The 25,720-nt window shown below is 39.2% G+C and overlaps 1 protein-coding gene across 17 annotated transcripts in view; it reads right to left on the reverse strand.

Annotated features, from left to right (window-relative positions):
- Positions 1–676: 676 nt before the first annotated feature.
- FOXP1 (forkhead box P1) overlaps positions 677–25,720 on the reverse strand; it is a 512,173-nt gene continuing 487,129 nt past the window's right edge. For 15 of the 17 annotated variants that reach the window (XM_050957376.1, XM_050957385.1, XM_050957371.1 and 12 more), the window contains 6 exons: positions 25,583–25,662; positions 24,883–24,984; positions 19,625–19,746; positions 17,480–17,549; positions 12,801–12,967; positions 677–5,456 (listed from right to left, as the gene is read on the reverse strand). In XM_050957376.1, coding sequence (XP_050813333.1) covers positions 5,312–5,456; positions 12,801–12,967; positions 17,480–17,549; positions 19,625–19,746; positions 24,883–24,984; positions 25,583–25,662 — 686 coding nt within the window. In that variant the 3' untranslated portion in view covers positions 677–5,311. The remainder of the gene's footprint in view (positions 5,457–12,800; positions 12,968–17,479; positions 17,550–19,624; positions 19,747–24,882; positions 24,985–25,582; positions 25,663–25,720) is intronic. The other 2 variants (XM_050957388.1, XM_050957384.1) reach the window with 1 other exon arrangement.

Below are 25,720 nucleotides of genomic sequence, written 5' to 3' on the forward strand. Positions count from 1 at the left end.
ATAAAACTTGAAGAAAATAAATGTATGCTTACTCAAGAGAAAAGGAGGTGGGCTTCTTTCTTTCAAGTTTGTCTAAGATGACAATGTCACTTTGAACTTTATTAATCATGATTTGGCCTAATCCTCTAAACCCTTTATTACCTAGGTATAATGATTACAACTCTGAGCAGTTCCTACTGAAGTCAACAGTACAGTTCTCAGGACTTGGAAGCATTTGCAGGATTGGACTAATCCGGCACTCATCTCTGTGCCTTTAGGGTAAAATCCAGAGCACTGTTCAACTCTCGTTGACTAGAGAGGCCAAACCCACTGCTTCTATTTGCAAACAGATGCATTTTAAGGGCCTGTTCTGGGAGGTGCAGAGTGCCTTCCAATGAAGTCACATGGTGTGGAGCATGTTCTGAGTTTTGGAGGACCAGGTCTATGCTCCCCATGGCTGACGCATCCCGTTAAATGTAGATCCAGATGCTGCCACACGCTTTGCTTGGGAAGACTCCTGTACTCATGCAGAGCTCCACTGATCTGGACGGGATCTTGTCATTGACTTAATGGGGACTCTGGTGAGGTGCAGGGGCCTGCCCATGGGGATCCATTTGCAGGACGGGGACCTTAGTGAATACAACTAACATGAGATAATAAAAGGGAAAAAGAAAACAAAAACTTAGGACATGGCAACTTGTATTACCAGTGTGAACAACCAGCATTTTATTGCATTTGAGAATGCTATAATGTCAGTAATTAGTACTGACTACACAACATTTTTTATTGTCTGTATCAACAGACATGGAATGATGGAATTACAGTTGATGTAAGGAATGAGTTTCTTTTATGCCTTATCAAAAAAAAATCTCGTTACTGGCAGCACATACACATGAAGCACCATGCTAACAGTCTGGACTGTACCATTTTCATCAAGGCTTATGGGTAGAAGATATTTTGTTACCTACTCTGGGTCCATTAAAATGCAGTCATAACTGCAAATTTTACTCTCAAGACTAGAACGCTAAGTGATTTCTGAAACATCTAAAAATTCAGTCTGAGTACATTAACCAAAGGTACCAAAGATTTCAAAAGAGTTGAACACATTCTTCACGCTATAAGGAATGTAGCTTGTTGGCAATCTGAAAACTACAATAGTTTAAAATTATTTTTAAAAACTTTTATACAGACGTATATATAAAATAGCTAATGATCTGCAGTATCTGTAGAATCATAATCCCTGCCCCATTCTTTCTCCCAAAATCTGAGTTTAAGAAGAGTGTGGGAAATTATACTTGAACTCTCGTAAGCGACAATCAAAAAAGGTAATATTTTGTGGTCACCATTGTTCTACATAAGCCTTGATTTTTCATATCACTTCTAGTCAAATGCAGAAACCTAACAGGTTTTACATTTACAAACTTTTATTTGTGGACAAGGAAGGCTATGACTCTCATTCCTGACAGCGATTTACCTGATACATGGTACTACTTTCATAATGTACGCTTTTCTTTGAGAAAAAAAACATGTAACAAATTGTCTTTACATCTTGGCACCTTGTAAAGTTTTTTTTTTCTTTATACAAAAGTTCAATAGTTTGACACGCCCCATTATTAATCACTACTTCACTGATAAACTTTGAAAGTGTGACCCTGGAATTCATCATGCAAAATATTTACTGCAGCAGGAGAAAAACATTTTTAAAACAACTTTTTTTTTTAAAACACTTTTCAAATGTATGAACCTTTGTTTAAGACAGCCAGAAATGGCAGTGGTAAGATAACAGAAGGGGTGGGAAAATATTTAAAAAACCCAAACAAACAAAAAAAACCCCCAGCTTAACACAAACTGTACAAAAGAAGTTTCGATCAATGATAATAGGAGAAAAAAATAATCTGTCAACTATGTTACAATTTAAAAGCAAAAAAAAAAAAAAAAAGTCAGGGATTTTCTCCCACATGTCAGCAAATGTCATCCAATATTCTTAAAGCAAGGATAACTAAATAAAATACATGTGCAGCATATTCTGCAATTCCATTACATACAGTAGGTTTTTTTTTTCCAAAGCTATTTTCTTTTAGTATAGTTAATATAAAGCAGTTGCACAAAAAGCAAAAGGTGTTTTGACAAACAGGTATGCATTTATTCCTTTTGAGGAATGGTATCTAAAAAAAGGGACCTTTTCCCCTTTTCTCCCTCCCTCCCCCCCCAAAAAGACAAAGGCTCACACAGACACATTGGGATATATATGTACAACATAATAAACCCCACCCTAAAGAAGCAACTGTATATCCAAAGGGATACAGAATCAGAACTGTAAAAATCATAGTGAAGTTTGCTTGATGTAAAGCCTGAGATTTTCAGTTGGTTCTTCTGCAAGGCTGTGACACCTGCCAGATATGTTAAAATCTAATTTTTATTTTTTTCTCTTTTTCTTTCTTTATTTTGCTACAGTCTTTAGACTAAGCATGCAAGACATACAACTAAGTGCAACTGAGTGAAATGTATTTTTTATTTACTCATTCCCTAACAGTTTGAACTGAGGTATGCGTACTAACAGTTTCTCATGCTGTTATCTTTACTCATGTCTAGCTACACATGCTGAGAATGAACTAATCTACCAGATTTTTATCCTCTTTTGAATACCGAACTAACCAGCAAACCACTCAGTTTAGAAGCACAGGGACCACTTCTCATGATCCCCATCTGGCTACTGCCGGCACATCATGAAGCTGCCTGGATATAATTAAAAAAAAAAAATTCAAATGACCACAGACTGCCCTTTTTTTCCTTTTCTTTTCTCTCGTTTAAAAACAGAATGCAGAGTTGATCTTCAGAAAAGTAACTGCCAATAAAATGTCTTGTACCAAAGCTTGTGTGTGGACAGGAGTGTTATTTCCGTATGAAAAATGCTGATCAAAAACTAAACAAAACTCAGCAAATGTGCCAAGATAAACCAAAAATTAAAGCAGTCATCTTAGCACAATCCTTAAACAAAAGTGGCATACAATCTATAAAAACAAAGACCCCAAAAATATTTTATTTTTTTTTCATTCTAGGAATACTATTATGCGGTCCAGTAAAATTGTGGGAGCTTTTCTGTTCTCTTTTGTGTTTTATTAAACTGTCTCCTTTATTTGATACTCCAATTTTCTGCAAAATAACTGCACTCGCTTTCTCCAGCTCGCTTCTTATGGCTCCCCCTGTAACACTGTTTCCTAGTTTTAACCTCAAAAGCTCTTATCAATTTCTCTTTACAGAATTTCGGTTTGGTTGCTGTAAAGGAATATGAATAAAAAGTAACTTTGGTTCAGTCATCTGCTTGGCCAGCTAAATTTACTAGAATAAAGGAGCAGTTTCTCTCTCAGGTTAGCAATAGCCCATATCTTGTCATTTCCCTCTAAATTCTTCAACCTCCCTTGATCAACAATAAGAGGATATTTGGCTTCATAAGATAAAGCATATAATAGAGAACATAATTTACCTTTGTGTAATATCTTTGGTAATTTTAGGGGGGGGGGGAAGGTACAAAGAAGAATATAAATTAAGCTCTGAAAGGCTTTTTTTGAAATAATAATAATTAAACAAAGAGCTACAGTCCTACATAAATAAATGAGTGACAGAAAAGTGGTTGCAGAATGAAAGTGTTTAGGTGTTTGGTGACTGAAGTGTACTGACCTGTAACAACAGCTTTCTGTATGTAATGTTTGCTTTGAAAGCACTGCCAGTTTTACCAAACAAGCCCCAGTGCTATTTCCTTCCCCCTCCCCCATCCCACTGTTTACTGTTTTCTACTGTGAGGTTTTGATACTGGCTGGTGTAATATTGCATAACAATCTTAACTGCAGTACAGAATTTGCACAGTCGAAATTATTAACACTTTAGCATAAGTGAGCTCAGTCCTTATTAACTGCCATAACAAGTTCAATCTGAAATCTAATTTGTATTCGAACAGATTAATGCCACTAAGCATTGAACTGATATTTAACTGAGAAACATCGCCACGTATTACAACAGTTTAATGAAGTCATCTTTCCAACCACTATTCGCAAATGAAAAATAATAATAAATGTACAGGTATCCAGCTTGGTAATCTTAGATATTCCAGAAAGATTTGTTGGCCCATTAAAACTCATGTTAAACAACTGAGAGCCTGCCACCGTAGTATTCATTCTCTAATGAAGTGAATTCTGTTGGTGCTGCATATGTTTCTTTGTGCTGTTCAATTTTGTGGCATTTGCTAATATTCATTCACCATTGCTGCCAAAAAAAAAAATAAATCAAAAACCAAAACCAAAAATCAAAAAAACCCTGTTTTGTGGAATGAATTTATGTTGCTTCCTACAGTATTTCTATGTTCATCTGTCATTCATTCTCATTCTTACAGTACTTTTTTTCTCTCTCTCTCTGTTGGACGACCCTTCGGTGTGTACAGTGCAGCATTTGGGACCTTTTCAAAAAAACAGACACCAAAATGGAATGTTTTCCATAGCTAAAGAAAACATGGTGGCATCTGAAGGAGACTGGAATGAATGACGGAAAAAACTACAAACAATTCAATGACATTCAGCTTCGTATAATAAAAACACCTATTAACATTCATCACAAAGTACAGAAAACATTAGGCCTTCAAGAGGCCCTGGGCCGAGATGTGGCCTGAGGTCAGAACTTAAAATGGTAGAGCAGAAGTGGTGGTGGTGGGGAAATAAAAGCAATACATTAAAAAGTTTGGGATAATATTTCTTGTAACCCCTTGCCAGTACACACACACACACACACACACACACACACACAAACACACACACGTGCGCACGTGCACACATGCCTTCCCCATCCCAAATGGAAGCAAAAAAAAAAAAAAAGGCGTAAAGGCAGTGATAACCAACATGCAGTACTGTGCAAATATGTTGTCCATTGGAATCCTTAAAATCTGGGCAAAGGCTTGATCTGCAGATTAGGTGTACATGCTCAGAGTCTGAGGTCCTCAGTGTCCAAAATTGGCAGGACTGCAGTCCAAAACCTGCTGCTAAATGTGAGTAAGTGAATCAGTTTAGCAAATTTACAACACTGATGTTGACTATAAGAGAGGAAAATCCCAAGTACCAAACAAGTCCATCCAATGCACAGAGTACAAATTCCTTTTTTCAACAAAAAGTAGAAAAATCAAAAATACTCCCAAATGGGATACTTGATGGCACTAAGAGTTAACATATTTCATAGTTGTCAAAGTGTACTGAAAATCCTCCAGACTGTACAATAATGGAGAGATTTCACAGCTAAATTTGACATGTTTTTCCAATCTTCATTCTCAGGATAATGACATCAGGCATACTCATTCTATGTCCTCATTTACAGGTTCATCTTCATAATCTCTGTCATGATCAAAATCTGGACTGTGATTGGCTGTTGTCACTAAGGATAGCGGGCCTTCGTTTTCGTCCGGATCCAACGGTTCTTCTTTGACATGCACAGGGTGCCTAGGAAAATTAAAACAGTCAATCAGCAACTTCCCTCTTTAAAAACGACTCTGTCCTGCTTTCAATACTAACGTTTTTTTGAGAAATTGAAGGCTTGATTTCCGAAGATGCTGAGCATTGGGCAGCTCTGACTAACTTCTACAGGAGTTGTGGGTGCTCAGCACGTATGAAATGCGGGCCCTGAACTTTTGTGTTTGCTGCTAAAGAAAAAAAAACACACCGAAAAGTGTATGCCTAAGAATGCGTCTACAATTACTTAGCTTCAATGGGAACGTATCCTGAGAGGTGCACTCTCTTATATATGGTTTATTCACGGGATTTAGAGAATATGCTCTCAACTGACATATTAAGTTGATTAACACAATCTTCAGCTAAATGAGTGAAATAAGCACAGTAAAGCAAAATAGTGGTTTGTCAACCCACTGAGCTGGTGGAGGCTGGGCTAATCATCGCTTGCTGTGTGTTCTGCTTTTCTAGTTAACATGCAGAACCTGTGAGACAACTCTCCAGAGGACGACCCCAAGTGAGGTTCTATCATTAATCAACTTCAAGCAAACACAGCAAAGAGACACCATGATACATGCTTTAAACTCCAAATTAATGCATATTTTTACAAACTGTCAATAAGGGAAGAAAAGCTCTGCCAGGAAACACAAACGGAGAGGAAAAGGCTCGCTCAACACAACAATATGATAAGAAAGCAGAGCCCTAACGAGAATAATAACACTGTCAGCTGTAAACAAGGCAGAACATGATCTTCAGCTCATGGTGGGCACAAGGATGCACTAAAGAGATGAGATCTGCCAAATTTCTCATTATAGAATAGCACATGAATAACCCGCAGGGGAATGTGGGCTGGTCATTCCAAACAGGTATGATAACAATTGAAAAATGTTGTTCGTAAATCATATTTACAACAAACCCTTTACAAATACAAATTACTTTTTTTGTTCAGTAGCTTTTGATATGTAAAACAGCCATGTGAGTCAATACTGTCTTGTTGGTGGGACTTCATAGGAAAGTAGGATTTTATTGACAGTATCAAGTATTAACAACGCGACACGCCAATGGAGACCCTGTTTGCTTCCTAAATAATTGATATTGCAGGCAATTCCTTAAAATAAAGTGTTAATGAGTTCAAGCCCCATTCTGTTTCTCGTTGAGTTGCTATTCACCTCCCACAGTCTGGTTGTTCTCTAGCTAGTCTGATTTAACCCTTTTATGTAGACCATGTAAAGAAAGACTTAGTCACAAGTGCAAACATTCCTGGTTAAGAACTTTTTCTTCTTCTTACAAAGCATCAGGTGCCAAAAGAAGGTTTAAAATCATTACCCTTCACTTTATAATTCTGGCTAGATGGGAATGAAAATGCCTTCTGTTTCACTTGCCTGCACATAATACAGGAAAAAAACATTTTCAAAATAAGGATCGAATCCTTGTTTCTGAACTAGTGGTGAACACGACTGCCTATCTTGTAAACTCAGTCGTTGCACATGGATGCAGCAAGACAAGCATGTAATAATACCACCACCACGCTCTTATATAGTGCTTTCGAACAGCAGATCTTAATGTGCTTTACCAAGGAGTGCAGTATTGTTATCCCCATTTTACAGCTGGGGAAACTGAGGCACGAGGAGGCAAAATGACTTGTCCTAGGTCACCTAGCCAGGACCATCTTGTTGTTTTGTGTTTGTACAGCACCTAGCACAATGGGGCCCTGTTTTATGACTAGGACTCATAGATGCTACAGTAATATAAATAAAGAAGAATAATGGTGGCAGAGCTGGGAATAAAACCCAGGCCTCTTGAGTTCCAGTCTAGTGCTTTATACGCTAGCCCACAATGTGTATTCACATGTGTTACCAGAAGGTAGGACCCCTTTGGGAGCCTCTGACTGGGCTGAATGAGAAAACGATGTTCTGCAGCCAGCAAACAAGCCAAAGAGAAACTTGTATATTTCAAGCTATGTGATATCTTTGCAGGTGAACCACCAAGTAAACTCGCACTTCAAAAGTCATGATACTGTAGATATCGGTTTCAGTTTGAAAATGGATTAGGTTTGGAAGGATCCACCTGGCTGGCTACACAGATTTCTAGTATCAGCTGTGAATGCCTTTCAATCCTTCCACACTTCAACTTCTTGAGTTGCAAAAGTAACTAGATCAATATGTGGGAATTAGCTGCACCTTGCATCCCATCCTATATAGGAACAGCAGGGAGAAATGATCCCATCACAGAGGCATATTAGAGCTTATCGAATACATTTATTTATTTTTTCACTTTATGAAAACGTGCCATATCAGCATGTCTCTGGGGGCACGTGCAATACACAGTGAAACACACATTAGCCAGTGATCTCTGAACCTTGGTATAGGATGGGGACTGGCAACCTTTGGCACGTGGCCCACCAGGGTAAGCCCCCAGCGGGTTAGGATGGTTTGTTTGCCTGCTGCGTCTGCAGGTTCAGCTGATCACGACTCCAACTGGCTGCGGTTTGCCGTTCCAGGCCAATGGGGGTTGCAGAAACCCATGGCCAGCACATCCCTCGGCCCATGCCGCTTCCCACAGCTCCCATTGGCCTGGAGCGGCGAACCACGGCCAGTGGAAGCTGCAATCGGCTGAACCTGCAGATGCGCCAGGTAAAAAAACTGGCCCGGCCCACCAGAGACTTAGCCTAGCGAACCATGTGCAAAAGGCTGCTGTTCCCCGGTATAAGATCTCCTAAAAGTAAGCATATACTTCCACCACACCCAGGCAAACATCTATGAAAACAGATGGGCCTCACACTGTGTCCTAAAAGGTCACCACACTCATTATTTGATGGACCAGCGGGAAGCAAATCCCCCAGTTATTAGTGAAAATACCCTCGCACACTGGCCTCTGATTTTTTTTTCTATTTAGGACCTCAGCAAAGCTCAGCTGTCACAAGGAGAGAGGTGGTTTTTCAGATAGTTTAGTTTTGACACAACTGTGGAAGAACAGAGAATTGTACATGGGAGAAGACTCAAAACAAGTTGTTAGGAATCAGGGCCTGATCCAGAAAAGCCCATAAGAAGTCTCACTGAAATCAACGGGGATAATCACATGTTTAAAGTTAAGCATGTGCTAAGTGCTATGTTGATTGGGACCTGAGACAGCACACAAAAAGATCAATTATATTTCTAACTAGAATACACCAGTGTTATGATCATGCACGGGCTTTTTCTGGGTGAAAATTTGAAAAAAAAAAAGAAAAGTGATTTCTACATTCCTTTATACTGATGGCAGTAATATTGATTATTGTATTCATTTAAAAGGCTTGCTCATTGTGTTTTTGTCTTTGCTGCCATTTTGTTTTTAAATATCGTTTTTTGTTATTGGTGAAAAATTAATACAGGTTGTTTTTTCAAAAGTAAGGACACGATGTTTTATGAACCGGAAGTGGTGATGGGGGGAGGGCTTCTTCCTCTGGTTGTGCAATTTCCAAGGCTATTGTTCAGATGTTAAAGTGCCAGCACATCTAACCCATCTATTAGGCTTATGCACTATCACCAAGCTCTAACAAAGATGTGTCAGCAGATAGGGTGGACACTGGCTGCACTTGTATCTCAAAAACAACAGTCCTTGTATATAATTGATCGGTCTCATTTCCAATCAGCAAAGGCCAAATCTTAGGCCAAATCTGGTTTAGTTTCTCCCCAGAGCATTAGATGCAGCAGAACTCATGCTGTTTTGCTTTGGATATTTGGGGGTGGGAAGAGTTGGGGATGCCTATGCACATTAACGCATAACTTGCCTACTGCACTGTTGTGCTCTAGGGGTCAACCTGCACGCCACCACAGAAAAGGTCAGGTAGTTGGAGCCACAGCTATACAGAAAAGAGGCTGCACAAAAGCCATAGTGGCTGCTAAAGTCTTGTGGCTACAGTAATGGATGGTGGGTGACTATCTTTCCCCCTCTTCCTGGTTCCATGGATTTCCCCAGGATATGCCTTTCAATCTGTAGAAATGTTTAAAAATTTCATTAGGAAATCCAAGATCAGGCCAAACTCACCTGCTTTAATGCAAAACTGAAACGCAATCCAGGTTTTTCCAAAAGGTTCTTGAACCTTTCCAAAGCAACCACAGGACAGCTCATGGTTGTGTTTTGAAAGCATGTGAAACCGCGTGGTTTTGACTGAGTTTCACTTTGAGGTTTGGGTTTGTCCCCTGAAGTAATTTACAAAGCACTGAGGATGCAAAGCCAAGTGAATGGAAACCAATGAAAAGGGATGAATGAGTACAAGAAAGACTCAAAGCTCTAATATCATGCCTCTGTATCCCACCTTCCCCCGGGGATTTAAGGGTGGGTAAATGTCAAAGGAGTGAGAGTCCAATTTGAAGGAATCATCTCCCCAGATCAGGATGTTTATCTGAACTATCCAAACTTCAGGCAGAAAATTTGCATGGAAAACAAACAAAAGCACAATCCAGCTCCTTGTGTGGTATTTTGGTGGGAGCCGCAAACTGGCATGTGAAAATGAAAACCTACTGCTTAGTATTCAAACACATCAAAACTACCAGCTATGTTCAGTGTAAAGAGGTTAGTGTTCAGAGATGGGGAGATTTTTATAATTTTCCAAACCAGTTTGAATCCCTATTTAATACATCTCAGAAATGGAATCTAAGTCTTCCTTGTGTAGTAGCAGCATTTTAACACATTTCATTTAACTGGAACATCTAAGGCTTCAGAAGGGGTTAACAATAAACAACCTTACCGAACACAGATTTCCCTTCTTTTCATATTTGAGTAATTCTTTTGTTTGCCCACTCCGGGAACAGAGGACTTTTTAATAAAGCTGACTGTTGTTTAAAGCCACTGTGTTCTGGTGGTGCACACAGCATGGAATAGTTTGCTTTGTGGCTACCTTTGGAGCATATCAGGATGAAAGTGTTATGTCCCCAAGCTGTAATTATGTGTCTACACTCTAGTGTTTCAAAAGCGGGGGGGGGAGGGGGAGTAGCGGTAGTTCAATGTGTCATAAAAAGGAAAAAAAAATGAATGGTAATGAGACTTCAGCTAAAGTGTTGTACTTGCTTAGCTGTCATGTTAACAAGGTCTTCTAAACCTTATGATAAAGTTTAAGGCTTGATTTATTCCAATATACTGGAACTGTTAAAAAACAATTTGCATTATGGCAGAGAAGCATGTTTTGGAAAAGAATAGAGAATGTCATTATAAAGTGTACTTAATGGAAATAAGATATTACAAAGAGTAACTGTCTATGACACTGATAGTCTGCACTGGAAATCTGATGTTGACATATAATTATATTTAGCAAACAATGTAAACCCTGTGACGTTTGAACAGCATCCTGCTTCGTGGCCTTTCAAAGTATTTCAAAACACTTGTTTAATGGGAAAGCCCACAAGCTGCTATCAGGGCATACACCTTGCTGCATTTTTACTTATACAAAAGGAAATATTCAGTACGGAACACGCAGTATCAATTTGAGAATATGTGCTCATTCAGGAAACAATCGTTTTCATATTACAACACAAAAAGGGTTTTTCTGGTGAATGATGACAGTGAGAGATGCTCTCTCTCTCTCACATTTCTGAGGTGCCTCTCACCTTGGTATCTAAGTACTAAATAAGGGGTACTAAATGCAGTAAAGACCACAGCTATGCATATGGTTCTAGAAAATGTGCTACCCTGCTTTTCACTTACTGTTACACTTCCCGCCCCATACTCCCTTCAAAAACAATGAAATCTTAGGTGAAAGAAGAAGTATATGAACTGTACTAGCCCTGAGCCTTAAACGCCCCCTCCCCCCAGAAAAAACAAACAAACCCAAAAACCACGGATGAAAGGAAATTTATAAACATTCATTTCTGTATGTTAGCCCAAGAGAAGACCTTATTCTTGAAAAAAATTCCATCTCCTCCTCCTCCACTAAAACCCTACATGGGCATAGGCAGAGTATAACCAATTGTGACTAAAACTGCCTGAAGAGGAATCCATTTGTGATAGCACTAACAGTGTGTCACGTAACGCTACTTTGGGAAAGATAATTAATACTGCACAAACAATCACTGTAAAAGCTAAACACGTTATTCAAATGTTTTGAAGTAAATGGTAAAAGACAATGTTCAAATTAATTATGAATAAAAAATGAATGTTGCCATCTTTAAAGATTATTTTTCAAAGCACACTGTGCACTGATTTTAAATGCTGGAATATCAAAGTATCCAGAGCTTTAGAATCCTGCCCCTTTTCCTGCTCTCCCACAACATATTATGCAGGTGGGAAACTTTTTTTTCTCCATTGAATTCTAATTAGTTTCATAACTAATTACTCTGATGGTATTAGGTTAATGTTTTTCTACTTTTTGATTCAGACCTACTTTTGTAAATCCCGTATTCAAACTACTTTGAAGTAAAAGGTTACAAATTACTTGGGGTTTTGGGATTTTTTTCTGTTAATTTGCACTTTGGTAACTCAGACAATGATTTTACAGTCCATTTTAATGAACAGTTGGATAAGAGCACACTGTGTTTCATCTACGTTTACTTACAGAAGTAGTCAGCCGCTCCAAATAAACAGTTTTTAAAATTTGAGAACTACGTGACTTATAAACTCGGCTTTCCTTTCCAGCTGCCAATTATCCCGTATATAATTTGGGGGCAAGGAGAGAATTTACAGCTTTTCAAACTCACTCAGTCACTCATAAATATTGAACACGCCCACAGGGGCAGCACACCATTCCTGGCTTATCCTTTCTGTACTAGCATTCTGCCCCGGTGCCATTTGCATATAGCATGGACAGCAGTCTCCCATTACTTCATGTGGTTATACAGGCACTCGTTATATTGCCGTCTGTTGCTATAATGTTCCTATTAATTTTCCTTTTGATATTTTAAGAGCAATCTATAAATCATGCATACTTCACATGTGCCATCATTAATGCCTAGCAATACTGTTTGCTGAATATTATTAGAAACCAGCTAAACAAGCTCACTCCCGCAGCTCTGCCCCGCCAAGCATGTTTACTGGGTAGTCTGAAGTAGAAAGAAACAAAAACTTCTCATAAAGTTGCCCAAGAGTGTTTTTGTAGCTCTGTGGTCTGGGATTGAAGGAAGAGAATGGCAAGTGAGTTAAGAATTTTATAGCTGTGTGCACTTGTCAGACTGGATTGAGTTGATTGGTTGTATGGGGAAGTTGATAAATGACCCTTTTATATTCTAATCAACCTAAATATTTTCAGAAGCTCAGACTTTTCCTTTTGCTGCCCAGGATTGGAACTTTAGACACAATCTTTGAAGAATAGGGGTCTGCTGAAATGTAACGGTGATAGACAAACCCACACGTATATGCTCTACTTACATTGCTTGCATAGGGGAACGTCCTGGACTACTGTCACTCTCATTACTGTTCGTATGCTCCATTGCACCATTAAGATCTTCCCTCATAGCACTGGCTAAATTGCCCAGAGTGGGATTTCCCATGGAAGCAGTAGTGTATAGAGGTATACTGTTATCAGCCATTGAAGCCTGCCAAGGACACAGAAAAAGTATATGAAGAAGCATGTCTCACATTTTTATACACTGCACAACACAATCACATATTCAAAACACATTCTTCTTATTTACATGAGTTGCAACTGCCGGTTTTAAAAATGTGTTTTCAAAAAGGTTTTGCACTGATTCTACCAGGGGAAACGTCACACGATTTGCATGAGGATTTAGGAGTTCAAAACTGAATTGACCATTGGCCCACAAGAGAGAACAGTTACTGCTATTCCCCATTTGGATATTACAGCTCATGGAAAAGGCAAATTTACCTTTTCTACTTTCATGATGGCCTCAAAAATAATAGTGTTTCTTTATTTAGGGGGAAAAAAAAGTTAAAAAAGTAATTAGAGCAAACTCACTTGGCTGAGGATTCCTTTCTACCAGAGCACAAAACTCTCATGACATGACTGAGACGTGATGTGTGAGCAGTTACAGAGGGTTAAATTTTTCTCTTAGTTATGCCAGCGCAAATCCAGAGTAACATCACTGAAGCCAACTAAGTTACTCTAGAAGCACATCAACATAACAGAAGTATGAACTCGTCCCTATAATATTTGCTGTGTTACTTTAGCATTGGTGAGAGAAATCTAAGATTTAACAAGGTAGGGTAAATTAGGATGGCATTTTCTATTTTTTTTAATGCTCTGATAACTCTGATATTATCTGAGATATTGTAGATTTGATACCATTCAGTCATGATTCTATTTCTGATAAGTATTGTAAGAGGCATCTTTTAGTCATCTTCTAAACGTAGGTCTTTGTAGAAAGGGAATAAACAGTTAAACCTTTCCCTTCTTATTCCAGATTTACTGGTTGCTAGTATTTATTCTATGCTCATGTCTGATCATTTTGACAGGGCTGTCCTATGATCAGCGAGTCAGGCTTGCAGCATGTTAAAACCTCTTCTGGGCCAGCATAATCCCATCACGTAGTGATGGGAATACAGCAACATCCAGTCCTGATGTGAGAGGAGTTCATCTGTTGGTCTGGGCGGGGTAGGGCTGTCTAAAAGGAAGCAACCTTTTGAAACCAAAGACCATTTTACCCATCTGTGAACCAACGTCCATGGCTTTCTGAGACATACCAGCACAGAAAGCCACAGATGCTGGCTCTGCAGTGGTCAACCTAATTCAGGGGAAAGGTCAGCCTTCTGCTACAGTGAGGCAAAAAGAATCCATCAGCACCACGGCTGCATGAGGCAAGACAGCCCAGGGGAGGGTAGTTCATGCAAATGAGCTTCCCACCTGGTGCTCTCTGCTGTTGCTGATTCTTGGGATGTTCCTCACTTGCTGCCATTATTGCTGTTTGAGCATAAATGTGCATGAGGTAACGTCCCAGCTACGAGCAAAACTTCCCTTTTAATTCTCTCACAGGCTGACCTTCTAAACATCTGATCACATGTGATCCTAGAAGCTACTCTAACAAAGAGGATTATTTTTATCTTTTTGATTCAACATGCAGCAAACTAATTTTGATTAAGAGAATGTAAAGATTGGCTCACATTTCCTGCAGTTTGCAAAATAATAAGGCAAACTCTTCCCCTATAGAGATAACTTGTAACTGCAATATAGCAATTTATTTGGGAAGAGGTGGAACAGAAGAAGCACCTGATATAATTGTTTCTTGCAAACCGCAATTCGGCAAATGGCCTGATTCTCTGCATAAGCAGGGAGCGATGGGTAGTTTGGAGGTGTGGGTCAGACTCGTTATCCGGAAACACTAGTAGTTTCTTGAACCCCTTTAGCTGGGAGGTCAGGCTGTGGACCTCTGAAGATGATTACTGGTATTGCCTAGTTTTATCCACGATGGAAAAACACACTCTGTGCTCAAAATATGGGTGCTTCTGGTCACAGGTGGAAGGAGGAAGGGCAGAGGCATATCAACATTTTAAAATAACCCAGTAATGCTAACGGAACTGTTCAGAACCAGCCAGGAGGGTTAGGACCGCTTTAAGTGTTGAGAGGAGGTTTGGTCTGCCCTTACGTTATCCCTCAGTGCTGCTCACACTGGAGGTGAAAAGGGAGCAAACCCCACAGTTAACGAGTAAGGATGTTAATGTTTTCCACATTTCACAGGACAGACTCATTAGTCCTCTGTGCCTCATACCCTGCTCTACTTGTTCACACAGGAGCTTATACCACCAGGTCTGCAGGGAGAGTGTAATGGCAGTTGCTTGACCTTTGCCTGGGGTAGAGCACACATTTCAAGAGTGCTCTTTGCTTAATCGGGGAAAACAGGGTGGAGGCACTGGATCTTCTGGGAGACCAACCAACACTGTCAGGACAGGGAAAAATGCTTCTAGGTCTTCCCCAGGATGAGAACTGGAATCCCTATGCCCTCCAAGCACAGAGAGGTGAAGAGAAAGGTGCTTCTTCTCCCTGACCATGAGGGAAAGCAGAGATCAGAAATGTCAGAGGTGAGTGGATGCAGCTGAGGAGGACCACTACCACCTGGAGAGAAAAAAATCCGAACTTTTTTTTGAGGCACATAACTTTGAATTTTCTGTAGGCCTCAAAAGAGGAATCCACCAGATTTGTGAGTGTATACAATGGACAGGTCTGTGCACACGCTACAGGATACGCCCAAAACCATAGGAGGCACACTACTAGTCAATAATTGACAATTTGTCTCAACATGTCCACAGACAGGAAAATCGTATCATAGACTAGGAAGTTTATTATACAAACCAAGTCATTTGACATGTATTATCTTATGCATCAAATAGTATGTTATGCCAAATTTTTTTCTTTTTTTTGTGTGAATGCTCCGAGTCCTTTTGAACAGTAGAGAACACGCCACAATTTTTGCAGAACACCATGAGATGTGCGTTTTTTGCTAGTAGTTAGAAACTGTCTGACAATAGGGGAAAAGGAGCCTGCTGGTATATTTTAATCCTAATAAAACCTTGTATTTAATTAGCACAAAGTTATCTTGTGACCCTGTTTATTGACAAGACTCAAAACCTTTAGCAAAACTTGCCCAAATTCTCATCTGAATCAAGTTTGTTTTTCTAGTGTTATTGGAGAACACAAATACACATTACTCCCTAGAAAACAAACTTGAAAATGAAAACAGTTTTGAGGGTATCACAAGAGACAAGAATGGAAGAAGATGTAAACACTACCACTTGTTTTAGAAAGGAGACACGAACAGTTCTGTATGATAAGCATATTAATTGAAATTAGTCACATAGTTAACAGAATCTGAAGGAATGCCGGATCATTTCATTTTTGCCTTTCAGCCTCATGCATTTAAATGTGCTTGTAATCTTAACACTATTCAACAGACAAAGCAGTCTTTAAAAATCACACTTCATAAGGCTCACGGGAAAATAAGTTACTAATGAACGGTATTTACAGTTGCTTCATTTAAACATGCTTTCACCTGCTTTTCAGAAGTTACTGCATTAACTGAAATAATTAGGAGAAATGCACAGTGTCACTTTTCTCCTATTAATCTGATTTCTTGGTTTTTTAAAAAAATTAATTGCTCAGATTGCAAAGCCAGTAAATCTTCCACAACATTTAATTGCCCAAACACCACATTTAATCCACTGCACCGAGCTTAACCTTTGATGAACATCTTAGGAAGGTTCTCTATGGATGTTTGGGGCTCCATCCAGAAATTTGCTACTGCATGTGAGGATCTCATGGCAAGATTAAGGCCTTTGTAGTGATTGGGGAAACAGTGTGGAAGAGGTGTGAAAACACATAGTAATTAGTAGGCAAAATACTAAAATGCTTGTCACTTATGTGAGTGGTTCTTATAGTGAACATTGACTTCACTGGGGAATTTGAACCAGATACAAATAATTTTATTAGAAATTTGCACAAGGAAAGAATGAGGAAAACATGTATTTCTTTTGTATAAAAACACAAAAGATGTTTCACACACACACACAAATTTATATTGTGCACATATATTTATATACATATATATTGCACACAATTCCTGTATTGTGAAATATCTGAATATTCTTTATAATTTCTGACATCTCTCTTCTTCTTTACATAGTGAACTAAACCTTTGTTATTTAACAACAGAAAAACATGAAAAAATAGTCCTTAGAAGGTGGGGAGGGGGAAAAAGTGGTCTGCTTTCCCTTTAAAGCCATGAACAATAGAAGGTCATGTGACTCAGTATCCTATCATTCAGCACATTAATAGCTGTGCTAGAGTAATTACACTTGTGGTATTTTTGCCTCAAGTGAAATTCTGAAATAAGAGGATGGAAATTATGATACTGCTGATAAATATTAATAAGTGAACTTTTAATTTTTTTGCCACAATATTCAAAATGCTAAGCATCTAGCTAATGCTGAAGCAGCCTGATATGTGTTTGCCTCCAGGGACTATGATGCTTTATGCACTTAAGAAAAAAGTTTAACGGAATTAAAATTTAATATCTAATTAGAGCAAGGCTAATATATTTTGAAATGAGTGGGGAAGACACATGCCTCTGTTGCATATTTGCTACAGTCATTAATCTTACCTGTAAAGCAGCATTGAGAGGTGTGCAGTAGGTGTGGCTGGTCTGTATGTTTTTAATAAGAGAAGGGTTACTGCATAAGAAAAACATAAAAAGTAGAGTTAAGTGCAAAATACTCATCTTAGTGTGTGTCCATCATGTTATGTTTCCTCCCATATCAGAAAACTACAGACTGTGTTGTTTGCTATAAAAAGTTCTCTTCTGTTTTTTATACTTTTATGTTTTAATTGTATGGCTCCCATATTTGCATTTGCCTTTATTAAACATGGCAGACCATTATTTAAAGCTCTAACAGCTACAGCATCTCGTGTTCTAATGCCCTGTTGAAATATTATATATTAGCATTTGTTTTCTACTTAGCTGTGTATCCAACAGAATTTTTCCAAAGTTCTTCCTATCCAAAAGTAAGTTACTGCATAAAGGTCCATAATAAGATCACCATTAAAAGTATTATGGACTCTTAACTCGTACACTGGCTGACTTATGTAGTAGCTGACATCACTGGCTGCATAGTACAATTTTGATAAGTAGGAACTTCAGAATTCTTGCTTTCAGAGTTTTATTGTTTCCTGCTGGACAAATCTCCAACAGCACAGCAGAGTGCTTGGCTGTCTGATAGCCCAAAGCATTTTTGTTGTGGGTGATGGTGGGGAGGTGGAACGGCAGATATTGTGGCACTAGAATGAAGTGGTAGGGAACATTAAAGATGCCACTCTGAGTACGGGAGCGCTCATAAAAAAGTATCCCACTGTGGTTCTTTGAACCATTACTTTAGAATACCACAGTACCTTTGCAGCCAAGGTTTATAAAAGGGGCCTGATTTATAGAATGTGTTGAGAATTCACCTCGTCTCAGCTGGGCACCCAAAACCCACACCCCCAAGATCACTTTTGAAAAATCTTGCTGAAAGTAACAAGCAAGGGAAGGTCCAGGGCAGACAACCCCAAAAATGTACATAATCCACACTACTATTTTATTTCTGTTTTGAAACAGAACACAGTGATAACTGTCTTAAACTGACCATCCTTGAGACCAGCAAAAATCAGTTGCCCTGGACAGGTGGTCTTCAACTAAAGGGGAAATAAAGTTGTCTTGGGAACCTTTGGGATATTTTGAAGTGATTTTAGAAAGAGAGTGGTTTGTTACTTGTAATCTTTACTACAGGTCCAACTGTAGTAATCACTGTTAAAATGCTTTGGGGCATTTCAGTTATTTATTTGAGGAAGATTGACTTGAATTTCTGGGCTAAGAATTGTGAAGCAAAGCACATAACTGAATCTAAACAGAAAATAATCCCAATCTAGTTTGCCTAAAAACCCTCTTGATAATCAACTGTACAGTGTATCTGCTCTAGGAGCAGTACCTTTGAGTCTACATCGCATTATAAACAAAATTACAACAAATGTCAAAGAAGCATTACCCTAAGCATTTGCATGACTAGGGCAGGAACAAGCACAACACAGATATAAACCCACATTTAGGTATTTTGCAGCAAAGGTGAGGTCACGGTTTCATGAAATGCAAGTCTACATGAGATGGGTAGATCATGCAAAGCAAAGCAACAGCAGAAAAAAAAATAAAAGCAAGTAAAAGCTCTTACTGTGCAACAAGCTCGCCAAAGTTTTCATCAGGGCAGAATTTTCGAGGACGGCCTCGTTGAATATGACGGCCACGTTTAAACTCTTCATCATCAACAGTCCAAAAGGACCCAAACTCATCCTCTACTCTGATAAAGCACTTATGCAGTGAGAGGTTGGTGCGAATGGCACCCTGGGACAAGAGCGGCAGCAAAGGAGATGAAGTGGAAACAAAGGGACATGGGATCGGGGACAGAACAGACATCAAATACAGGGAAAAGGAAAAAGAAAATAAAATGCAATAAGCATAAGCAAATGGTTTGTGAGGGTTAATATGCATTGCCACCTAAAAGCTACTAGCATGTGATGCAACAAACACCAAGCAAGCAGGGGCAAGGGTACTGGTGGGCATACAAACAGTAGTGATGAGATGCTTTTCTTTGTTTCTCTTAACTGAAACAATGTGAAACCACCTGTGTTGGTCTAACACCATCTAGCAGCCAAAAGCCTCTACGTTAAACTGTAAGCATGATCCAAGCTAGGCTAAGAAGTTCAAACATGGTGGACATACCCACTGATCTTTTGTGGCCTTCGTTTTTGGAACTCTAGTTCATCCACTGTCCATACTGCCCCTTTAACGTTTTCTACTCGCACAAAACACTTGTGAAGACTAAGATTATGACGCACTGCATTCTGCAGCAAGTATAAAAGAGAAAACATTCAAAAACTTTCTATGAGAAAATACTCATCATTGTCCAAGAACAGCAGCATAGTCAGCTCGACAGTCCTTATTTGCAAAGATCACTCCATCCCCCGCACCCAGCTCTCACCCTCCTTTCCCCAAGAAACCAGATCTTTACAGGTTTAAGATCTTATTTTGCAAAGATAAAAATAAAATCTCAAACCCGAGATTAGGAATTCAAGTTATTCTGTCAATTATTCACGGTGGGAATGAGAACCTCCATCATTTTATGTGCACACATCAGGTAACAGCATATTTCATATACAGTTAGAGTAACATTTCTAAGATACTTTCAAAACAAGTACACAGTTTGTAATGGAAACTTATCCACTCCTGGAAAAAGAAAATAGTTTAAAAGACCAGAGAAAGAATTTCACGTGATTACAGAGGGCTCCATTTGGCAAAGAGGCATTGGAGCTGGGGTTTCTGTGGTTTCCCACAGCTAGACTAATGTGAATCAGGTGCTGAACCTCTTTTCACACCCAGGGTATGGAATAGGGGCTCAGTGGGTTAGCGGCACCCTAGTGAACAGCACAGTGCACCAAGTCATGTCTTCCAATGCACGCTCATATGTGGAAGTTGGCTCTCATTTCTGGCAGACTATTGTACTGATTGAACTGAGCTTCTGCCAAGTACGCGCATGAGGAGGGCTCTCAAAATGAAGTGATAATCTCCCCACGTGTAGAGACACATTTTTTTTTCTTATGGTTCCTAGGCTCCTTTATTGGGCATTCCCAAGCTAAGGTTTCTGATGTCAGACCCAATTCTGTTGGATGTAATCCAGTGCTTCTGCAGGATGGAATCAGCAGATCCCTTGCATCTTCTGACTTTGGCCTAAGCCTGACACAGTAAGACACTTCTCATGCAAACACAATCAATTGTGTCTTTTATGTCTTTGCTCTACCTGAAAGGGCAATGAATACTTTGTTAATTAGCAAGTGTGTGCCACCCCCAGTTTTGTGAGTAACTACACAGCGGTAAAGCCACTCAGATTTGTAATGAGTCTTGGTCTCTAATGCCACTGCATTGCCACTGAAAGAGGATCAGTAATCACAAGAAAGGGAGCGGGCCATTTGCTGGAAACATGCAGGTGAACAAACTACATCCATCAGCCTCGGCATCACTGATCTAGTCAATCCAGTTGACTTGTTAGCAGGCGCAATTCCAAACACATAGGCATGAGTCTAGGCAACCAGGAGACTAAACGCATTGTTTAGGAACATCAGGTCTGGATGATGAAAGGAGTTCTAATCAGGAATGTCTAAATCACTGCGCAAATAAATGCTCTCTGCATAACCTTTGTCATGTAAATTAAGAGGCAGTATGTATGTGCATCTGTGAGGGGACGGCTGGGAGCCTTTTGTTCGGCAGTTTCTCTGTGTAGTTAGCATCTCCCCATAACCTATCCAATCATAATAGCAACGATTCAGCATATGGACTCTCTTCTTAACAGGTCAGCACAATGTGAATATGGCCTTACGTACTCGATCCCACGCTTAGGGGGCATGTCACATTTCTGCAGTACTAAATCCACATACTTAAAGCTTCTCTACTTTGTCACCAGGCTGATCCGTTTGTGAGCTGGTGGGGAAATCAGTGTTGAGTGACTTTTTCCTCTGAACAAGGCAGGGGCTGATGCTGAATCTCTGAGAATGTCACAATATTTGTTTGGGGTCTGACTTTTTGCACTCTCTCCATTTCACAATGTGTGAACCATTGGGCACAATGGCACTTTTTGACATTGAAAACACATGAAAATGGACATTTTTCTCATGCATTTCAACAGAAACCAGGCTGACTACATCTGCACTCAGTCCCCTGTTCCTGCACTGGGATCAGCTAACAGAGTCCTACTGATTGGCAGAGTGGCCTGCTAGGGGAACCTGACACAGGACAGAGGTTTAAATCTGTGTAACCCAAACAAAGTTTCCAGTGCAAATGGAAACATTTTCAAGTTTATAACCGAATATAAATTAATAATGATAGATTTTGGATCAGTTTGCAAATGGTTAGTGTAGCCTAATGCTGCAATTGATCAAATGCAGACAGAAAAATTCAGAAAAATGGATGTTTTGAGTTCGTAAACAATCTCTGTATAAACAATTGAACAGAATTATCTGCATTCTTCTTTAAATATGCTTAATGCTGGATAAATCATTTATGATCTGATCCTGCTCTAGTGAAGCCAATGGCAGTCCTGCCATTGACTTTTAGGAGGACTGGATCAGGCTTTGACTGAATATACTTACATAGATAAATCAAATATTTGTAAGGTGTTTGGGGAAACATGCCTCAGCTTTCCATGTTTATATCTGACCACCTGTTAGTGAGTTTATAGAGGATCATTGTTTTTGGTTTTCCTGCTTCTGGATTCTTGCTAACTAACAGTTTTATTTGAATAATACCCCCAACATTTCAAAGCCACACCTGCATCTTCTGCCTTCTGGCTGCAATTCAGTTGCAGCAGATTACTACTCAAAAAAACAACCAAGCAAACAGACATTGCCTCTGACCTGTCAGACCCAGTTCAGAATGTTCTTCTAGCGCTCTGCTTAACAGAAAAATTAGGCACTCTTATTGTAAGATTATATATTTACCTTGTTAAAAAATATTTGTATGCAAGCCACTTTTTCAGAAAAGATTACCCTGAACATGCTTGAATGTACTAAATGAAAGGGTTTGTTATTTTAATAACTGCTCAGGCACTGCTGTGCTGCATTTGGTGAAGTGTTTCATTTATAAGTTCTTTTTTCCTGTTTTTTGCTGCTGTTTTTTTTTTTTTGTAAAGAAGATCTCAGGTGTACCCACCCACTCCAGATCCTTACCCTGTGCTGTGGCCAGAGTGATATTTGAGCATTTACTGAAGATAGGCCTGAAGCACAAAAGCACAAATTCAGATTTATTCTGATTCTTCAGTCAGACCCTTGGGCCTGTGAAGAACCCGAGCAGCTTTCACGTTAAACCAATCCTGGGCTGTGTTTTCAGTCACCTGTGGTCACTGCAGGCTGGCATTAACCTGAGCAGCCATCAGCATGAAGGCCCCAAATTACTGCCAGTGGACATCCATTTTGCCAGTAGTGATGGAACCTACTACTGCTTTGTAAGAGCACACACTTAACACCTACACAGAGTCGGGGGGTCCCTGGTGCGCTCACAAGGATAAACATCTCCCTGGGATGGACCTTTTCTCCTCCGTAGCTGTCGAGTCTCCAGTAAGACATCTCTCTGCCTCCTCTGCCGTAGGCACCTCTTTTGTCATCAGGTTCCAGTATGCGGCATGAGCTGCAAGCATGACTCTCACTGCCTGTGACTTTTGTGAGCCTGTAGAGTGGATCTTATATAATGCACAAAAGCAGTTCCAAAAAGTGGCCACATTCACTAATGAGATGTCTAGCCAGGTGCTGCCCCCATAGCTGCAGGCAAGAATCAAAGAGAATTCTTGCTAGAGCCCTTTCTCCTGCAGCTATGGAAAAGTTCCACTGGAGTCGCTCAAGCAGCAGGATACAAACGTAATTCTTATAGGGCTGCCATAGAAGATGGCGGGCGTTCAAGGTATGTGTGTTTAGAAGAATCTTGCTCAAAAGGACTAACAGAAAACTGAAAACTAGAGCTTTTGAAAAAGCAGGTTCTGAGTACTAGAACTCAGATGTAAAGATGTTTTTTCATGTCTAGAACATGTTGACTGTATGAAGGTTCCACTGTACATATGAATATAATGTATATATCCAAAAGTGTATACTTCATTTTAAAATCGGAAACACACTGGTTCTGTAATCTTTAAAGAAGTGTACACCACTGAAAGTGTTCTGACACCAAACTCTTCTTCTGCAGTAACACTGTCAAAATGCCCTTGAAAAGAACTTTAATTCAGGAAAATTCATTTCCTTTTTTAATACTTAGGAAGCTGCAGATGAAACACTGCTCAACTTCTTCAGCTAAGGTGCAGAAATCAAAGCACCAATCTCGGAGCATTTCCTAGGTTCAGATGACTGAGGTCTGAGAGGTGGTACTGAAATTTACAAATTTGCCCCGAGGCATCTGAATGAAAGGCAATGGAACGCTGAGGAACAAAAGCACACAAGTGAAATACAATAAACTTTCCAATGAATCACTGAAGCAGAAGACCTCTCTAACTCCATCCTCTGAAGGAGTTGTCCTGAGTTTTAGAATAAGAAAGGCAAAGGGAGAAGAAATGAAAGAAAACAGCAGGTATAGGGGACGTTTATCAGACCTCCTGGTGTGGAGGCAATTTGTTCAAGAACTTCTGGGTTACCTGGACCAACAGAGACTACAAGCACCGAGATATAATTTTAACTTCAGTGTAAGATCCTGTTATTTGATTCATCCAGTAGTAATCACACCAACTCTAGAGGCTACTGTGGTTAAGGTGCTATGATAACAGCTCATGCAAGGGAAAAGGGGTAGCCGTGAAAATTGCAACTATATATATAAAAAAATCTAACTGAACAACAGAACCCTACTGTAAGAATTTAAGGCATGAAATTTTTAGTTTCTTGTATCTGTTAAATTAAATGTTTTTTCCTTGGCTTGCTTCTTTAGCATTATGCCAAATTAACTTCTATTTGGTGTCACCAGAAACCACTGAAGGTTACAAGAAGTTGGAATGTTAATTTAGTCAGGTACCAATTGACTGAGAAATAACTTGTCTATACATCCCTGGAAAAGATGGCTGTTGTGGTCACACAGCTAGAAAAATGAAGAGCTATGTAACTAACAAGACAAACTGCATATCCTGTACTGACATGATAGCTTTACCCTTTTTTCCTACATGTTCCAGATGAAAAGCCAGACTTTCACTACTAGGAGAAACCACACAGATCAACTGGTGGCACAATCACAGAACATAAAAGCCAATAATGGGGATTCAATTAGTGGTTTTCAAAGTCAGAAGAATTTTTCTGCCAAATATCAAATTGTTCCTGGGGATAAGACACCCTGTGTGTGTCAAAACAGCCGATCTACATTTTAATGTCCATATGCCGTTACAATTTGTTATGTCATCAGCAATGTCTATTCTGTACATTTCAAATATCAAAGGCAAGAGGCATACATGGTACAAATCTTACCTTCCATGTTGCTGCATTGCGTCTGAAGTAAGCAAACATTCGTGTGAACCAGTTGTAGATTTCATTTAGTGTTAGTTGCTTTTCTGGAGATTCGAGGATAGCCTTGTGAAGCAAATAAAATGCATGATGATTTATGACAAAACCCCCAGCAAACACACCTACATTTTTACCTTAATGGATTAAAAAAAATGAGATTTGGAGCAAAAATCCAAAAGAGGGTTTCACAATGTGTTTTAAGATTAATGGCTGTATTTAACAGTTCAGTGGCAAGATTCAGAATGGAATTATCTAATTGTTTTGAGTTTTTATTTCTGTTTCCTTACAGAAATATTAATTTATTAGTCAGTCATAAAGCAGAATCAAAGAGAAATGCAAAACATTTCACTAGCTGATTAAAGCTCAGTAATTATTTAGAACTCAGATTAATTCTAGGGATCAGAGATTACTGTAGCTTGTGATAATTGACTTGCCATCTTTAAACAGGCTCATTTTCACTGTTGTGTGAAATGAATTTCCTAATAATCACATTGTATTGTAATACTTAATCAAAAGCAATTATGTTATATATTGCAATTCTCAAAACCCTTATAGGAAAGGTTTGAGCATGCCTGCACATTAAAGGGTTCTAAATCTATTTAATCTATAGGTGGATGTATAAGGACAGTTTTGGAGCGAAATGTGGTTTTCGAGAACAACTTACCTGCCTAATTAAAGATGCATACGTGAATGGTGGTCTAACCTCTGCGTTCTTATAAAATTCTTGGTTCTGAGCAAGATCTGCTAAATAAGAGCAATTGTTCTGTTAATATCAGAATCAAAGCTTCCTTTGCAATTTCCA

This window comes from Gopherus flavomarginatus, chromosome 6 (assembly GCF_025201925.1).
Source record: "Gopherus flavomarginatus isolate rGopFla2 chromosome 6, rGopFla2.mat.asm, whole genome shotgun sequence".
Taxonomy (NCBI): domain Eukaryota; kingdom Metazoa; phylum Chordata; order Testudines; family Testudinidae; genus Gopherus; species Gopherus flavomarginatus.